We start from the raw sequence: 6474 nt of genomic DNA on the forward strand, positions 1-6474 counted from the left end.
ATTTTGATATATTTCTAAGGTCCTTTTTCCCTTTTCTAAAATGATTAATATATTTTTAGGGGTAAGTTATTATTATTTTATAAAAACTTAGTGGTTTTAAAAGGCATTCATAGGGCTTACAAAGTTGTTAGGGACCAGATCTATAAGGAGAGAATAAATTGTTAGCTTATGTTAGTGTTCATTTGTTAGTCTTGGTGTTTAGAGGCATGTAAGGATGTAACTCTATGACCTAAGTATGTATATACAAATGTGTTGTAAACTGTGTCTTGTTAGGAACAAGAAATCTGAAATGATCTTACACAGAATTAGTACTGTTCCTTTTTTGTTTGTTTGTTCTGATACAACTCTTAATAAATTACCATGAGAAGTAAATGACACAAATATATAATTTTTGTTACAAAAATGTATTTTTCTTCGAGTATTATATATAATATAAGTGAGGCAAGTAGCACTGACCCTCACAGGCTGTACGCCAAGGAACCACTGACAAAAGAGGAAAATTCAATAAAGAATTTTTAAAAGAAAAAAATGAAACTTGTATTTTAATGATTGCATATAAACATAGTAACATTTTATAGGCTACAGTACAGGATATTATTGTATTTTTTCTTGTTGATATTGCATTTGTGAATTATCAGTTTGTATACTGTTAATAACTTTAATAATACTGCTAATTACACTAAAATTGAAAAACACATAAAAAAGAAAAATGAACAGGAAAAGCAACGATTCTATTTTTCTCCTTCCCTCTTTAAAACAGAGCTCAATTGAGGCATTTAACAAAAAGAGCTTTTGTAGTCTGCTGCCAATTGCAGGAAAGAGAAACTAAATCATTGTTGTGACTTGATACTTTGAAATCTCATAGTCAAACTTCTACATTGGTTTTGATAACAAAAGGCAGATCTCATATTACTCAAGACCTGCACGACGACAACCAAACTAGCAAAGGTCTGTTAAAATTAACTGTACACATTTTTACAAATTTATTATAGCAGTCAAATGATGGTTATAGAATGCTGATGTGCATTGTTTATTTCACACCCTCTCCCCTTCTCAATATTATGTTCCCCGATCACTTGAAACCAAAAGTATTTGACTGTGATAAGCTCACTGGAGTAATGGCCAAATTACGAGGGGATAACAAAAAGTAATTGAGTAAATTTTTTAAAGCCAAACGGAAATTTATTCACAAAACTGAAATATACATTTGGAAGTACATGTATTTTGCCACCTTCCCATGAGAAGGCAGGTGTGTGCACCTCGTGCATGCCGAGAGGCAGTTGTTCCAAAATTGCAGCTACGCTCGAGACGTTCGACACAGTTGAACTGCGGAGTGTGATTAGGTTTCTGTGGTCAAAGGGACAGAAACAACCTGAAATCTATCGTGAGTTGTGTGCAGTGTATGGTGACACGTGCATAACATTCGCAAATGTCTGTAACTGGTGTGCAAAGTTCAACGCAGGGCATGTACATTTCTTTGATGAACCCCGTTCTGGACAGCCTCGCACATCCCACACACAGAGCAATGTTGATGCTGTGGAGGCATTGATTCAGGAGGACCGGCGGTCAACAATCCAAACAGCAGCAGATGCAGTGCGCATTTCATATGGTAGTGCATACACCATCATCCATGAAGAACTTCGGTATCGCAAAGTGTCGAGATGGGTCCCCAGACAGTTCACACCACAGCATATGGAGGACCGTATGGGATACAGTCTTGAGCATTTGCTCCGGTTCCATAGGGCTGGAAATGCATTCCTCGACCGCATTGTTACCAGGGACAAATCGTGAGTTTTTCATTACACCCCTGAACGAAAGCAACAAAGTATGGTATGGAAAAACACAAACTCGCCCCCACCTAAAAAAATCAGGACAACCCAGTCTGCAGGAAAGGTTTTGCTTACCATTTTCTGGGACAGCCAGGGTGTCATTCTTGCTGATTTTGGGGTAAAAGGAGCAACTGTAAATGCTGCTGCATATTGTGCCACACTGGATCGTCTACGAGCTGCTCTTCGCCATAAACGTCCAACAAAACCTCTGGAGGAGGTCATCATTCTCCATGACATGCTCGTCCCCATGTGGCTGCATCAGTGATGCAAAAAGTCAATTCCTGGCATTGGGAAATTCTCAAGCATCCAGCACAGTCCAGACCTGGCCCTGTCAGACTTTCACTTTTGGCTAAACGCGAGGATGAGCGATGAAATTGATGAAGGGACACTCACAATGAACAATGCCAAAGCCAGTGTTTAACCACTCTGCCACGGAGGCCGGAATCCTTTTTAATTAGGAGAAATCGTTTCTTGACAGCGAACTAAGAACAGTTAATATGCATCACGTCGGAGTTATGATATTTGAAATTTCGAACAATCAATTGGGATTTACTCTTAACCATTCTTTGCATACATCAAAACTTCCACACAATTAAGATCAATTACACTAAGAACAACAGCGTTAGTCTATGCTTTAAGGAACGATTAAGCACACTACTATGACAGAAAATATTTCACATGACTATAGTGATGCATTACATCGGTGAAATATAAATTTTCGATCAGGAAGAAAAATTGAAAATGCAGGGACACAATGACCAAATGATTGATTTATTTCACTTCGCTTTTCATCCACTTTTGGATAATAACATAGATGAGGATGAAAGGTGTGTTAAGATGCAATTTGTGAAAGGGCAATCACAAATGTATGGATAGGACACAGCCCAAACCCCACTGGCCTTGTGTCTAGATGCCAGATCCTCGTTAGTCTGCAAAATACACTCCATGGTCACAATGACCTAAGCATTTGTAGAATAAATTTGTATATCATTCTTTTTTCGAGAAACGCGAGCTAAATTATTGTGCATTCTGTGATATGGTCAATACTTCTCAGGAACCACTCGCAGCCTTCAACTAGTTTATCCTTAAAAAAAAAAAAAAACTGCGGGTTAGGATGTTAACAGATACTTTCAAGGCAATATCCAAAGATTGCATTCTCATACACAGAATGTAAGACATTTCTATTTTCTCATTTCTACTACAACCCTGGCGAATAAAGGTGGCTGGAGTGTGTTGCTGATCATATCACCTCCAAAATGGCAGAGCTCAAGAATATGCGGGGCCCTACTACCACATCCCCTAAATATGCCTTCATGGCAAGGTTCTACATGCACAATGAACTTTACCTTACCTTTACTACTACTAACTACTCATGCCAGGAATTTTGGTATTTTTTATACTTTTTCATTTCCCCATTGCTAACCTGATAAATAAACAAAAATTAAAACCGGTAGAAACAATCAAAGATCTAGGAGTTCTGTTTGATTCTAAACTTACATTTCACGCACACGTTAACTTTGTAACAAACGAGGCTTACAGACTTCTGGGATTTATAATGCGTACATGCAAAGAGTTCAAAAATGTTGGAAGCTTAATGATGCTTTATAATGCTTACGTTAGAGTGAAAATTGAATACGCAAGCATAAGTGTGGCACCCTCAAACCCAGCAAGATATAAACAAAATCGAACAAATTCAAAGTAAATTCTTAAGACACTTAAAGTACAAACTAGATGGTATATACCCTCACATGGAATCCCGTGAGAACCTTCTCAGATATTTTGACCTAACAACTCTAAACAACAGACGCATCATGCATCATCTCATTTTCCTCCACAAAATTTTAAATAATCTCATTGAAGCTCCTTTCGCCCTGTCACAGCTCAACTTCTACGTCCCCTCAAGCAAATTACGACCAAGAAGGCAACTCTTCAGCCTCCGTCGTAATAGAACCAACGCTCTGACAATATCCCCAATTTGGAATATGTGTAAAACATTTAATACCACCATCAAAAGTGAAAACAGTGTTGACTTATTTTGCCCGACCCCAATTTTGAAAAGGAATATACTAAAATTACATAAATTACGATAGAACCTAGGACTTGTATGTTTGTTCAATGTTTTCTGTCTATATACTACATTCATCTGTGCAATATTTCAATAATGTTATCACAAAAATATTGTATAATGAATGCCATTAATGGGTAATATACCTGTTGTGTTCAATTTCTGAAATAAATAAATAAATTCATTCCCAGTCATAACATCAATTAGTTGATGCAATAAAAATACGTCAAACTTAAAAAGAAACAGGTGTCGGCGCGCACACACACACACACACACACAGACAGACAGAGAGAGAGGGGGTAGGAACACAAAATTCTTCCACAAACTGCCCAGATAATGCGACAAGACTCCAACAAAAAAGCTTTCCGGAAACAAGTGCGCATAGTGTAGTGATGACCTTGTCTGCAACTGTCTTCCCCACTTTCTTATCAAATATAGGAGTAATGAAGTGTTTCCAACTACCTTCCAATCTAACTAAAAGGAGGGAGACCTTTTTTTAAAGTTCCCCAGTGTACAAAATATTTGATATCTTGTCAGTAAAGTGGCAAAGCAAGATTGTTTTTTTTTAAAAAAAAAAAGGGGAGAAAAAGGAAATGTAGGCTAAAAAAAATAGTCAATAAAGGGACCAGAAAGGAAAATGTTTTTAAAAAAGGGAAGTCAAAACCATGTAATCTTGTTGGTGGAAGATAATTATCAACACTGTTGTTATCTATTCCATGATACGTGTTGAAAAATAGAAAAGGAATTCCCTTTAAAATCCTGTCTTTACTAATGAATAAGGTTAACTACAGGGTATACGGCTATATACCCTCTGCTACAAATATGGTTCAGGTCACATGATGGACACACAAGTCAATTAACCTACCGCCATGGGATGTACAATTACTTTTTTGTATATCCAGTATTTTTGCCTTTGTTCATTCAAAAAATGTTTGGAAGCAAGTACATATTCTCATGCCCAAGGATGTCCAATAGCAACAAGAACTTGTAGTATACTTGGAATGGACACTGTCAACTTGCACAGGAATGGAAACTGGGGAGACCAGTGGTTGGCTGTGTATCTCAGTGGTAGAGCTTGCGTTACCAAAGATGTAGGTTGGGCCACAATTTTTGCATGTTATAATTACCAGCCACATGCTAAAATTCTGTATCTCCTCTTAGGGATTTGAAAAACTACATCTTTTTCGAAACAAAAGTTCCAAGGGTGTTGTTACAAAAGATATTGAGCTTATCAATTAATTGTCCCTATTATAATGAACAAAAGTCTGCAATAGCTTAATTACGGAGCAGAGACTTGGACAATGACAGAGAGACAAAAGAAAGATGCAGGCAGTGGAGACAAGATTTTTAAGGAGTATATTGGGGAAGACTAGAAGGTAGGTGTGGTGAACCTTCAGAACAGATCACGCACAGATGAGATGGTTTGGACACATGAAGAGGATGGATGCAGAAAGACTACCAGTAAGAGCTTACAATGCACAGAGTGTGGGAATAAGGCCAAGGGGGGGAGACCAAGATGTCTGTGGAAAGAGCAGATAGCAAAGAGTGTTAGGAGAAGAGGCCAAGATTGGAATACTGTGGAAAGAGAGGAGTGGTGGAAGACCAGGAAAAATTGGAGGTGCTTGACTTCTATGCCGACCCAGCGAGAGGCAGAAAACGAAAAAGGATGATGATGATTGAATTGTCCCTATTGCCTTAAGAGTACTCACTACTAATGCTAGTGTCTTGAGATTTGGAAGCAGCTGGAGGAAGCTTCTTTCAGTGCAATCATTAGCTCATGCACTCCTGCAGCCACCTTCTTTTCAGTGGATTGGAAGAAAAATAAATTGTAGGGAGTGCTCACCAATGAGGTGTGTGGCCTGGCATTATCAAGCAACAGGAACCAAAGGTCAGATGATTTTTAGTAATTGTGAAGCTAAGGACTAAAACTTGATAACTCATACTCCATTTAAAATTGAGTTAACATTGCTGTACAATAGTGAATGAAGTTCCTTCAGTAGCTGCTGATAGAAACAGGGGAATGTCTGGGTAACCCATAAGCCTTAATGAAATGGATGAACTTTCATTTGCATTTTTCCCAGTTTCATACTCTTGTGGGTTATCAAGTTTTACTCCCAGGCCACTTAATTAAAAAGGTGAATGAACACAGGTTCTTCATGGAACATTTGCAATTTTATACCCAGTAAGTTTTTTATACCTTTTTTTTTTACTGTAAAAGGTTATACCCATATTTGCACGAGACTATCCTTGCAATAAACTATTGAATGACTGGTTCTGGTCAAAGCATACAATTACAGTAAAACTTAATTCTTAAGTAGATACAAATATTAGAGATGCATGCCAATATATATTCATCTTGACTATACAAAAAAAGAAGGAAAGCATACAAAGTCACCAGTAGAAGAACTGTCCCATGGAGCTAGTCTACTAGTAAGGCCTTCTGGCCACTGGACTAAACCCCAAATTCTTACTTGGTTACTAGTTTTTGTTTCACACAGTACTTGTCATGACACATTTCGTGCATTTGTCATTCTTTTCTTTTTACAGTGTGTTTGCAAAAGGTTAATCTCATATTTTTTT

General features: G+C 37.6%; 1 protein-coding gene across 1 annotated transcript; it reads left to right on the top strand.

Moving 5' to 3' along the window:
* Positions 1 to 1266: 1266 nt before the first annotated feature.
* On the top strand, positions 1267 to 1791 carry LOC145986575 (histone-lysine N-methyltransferase SETMAR-like). The gene has a single exon (XM_083120743.1). It carries the CDS (start codon positions 1267 to 1269, stop codon positions 1789 to 1791), a length of 525 nt encoding a protein of 174 aa, XP_082976869.1.
* The last annotated feature ends 4683 nt before the right edge of the window (positions 1792 to 6474 follow it).

This window comes from Lepisma saccharinum, chromosome 1 (assembly GCF_977018435.1).
Source record: "Lepisma saccharinum chromosome 1, izLepSacc3.1, whole genome shotgun sequence".
NCBI lineage: Eukaryota > Metazoa > Arthropoda > Insecta > Zygentoma > Lepismatidae > Lepisma > Lepisma saccharinum.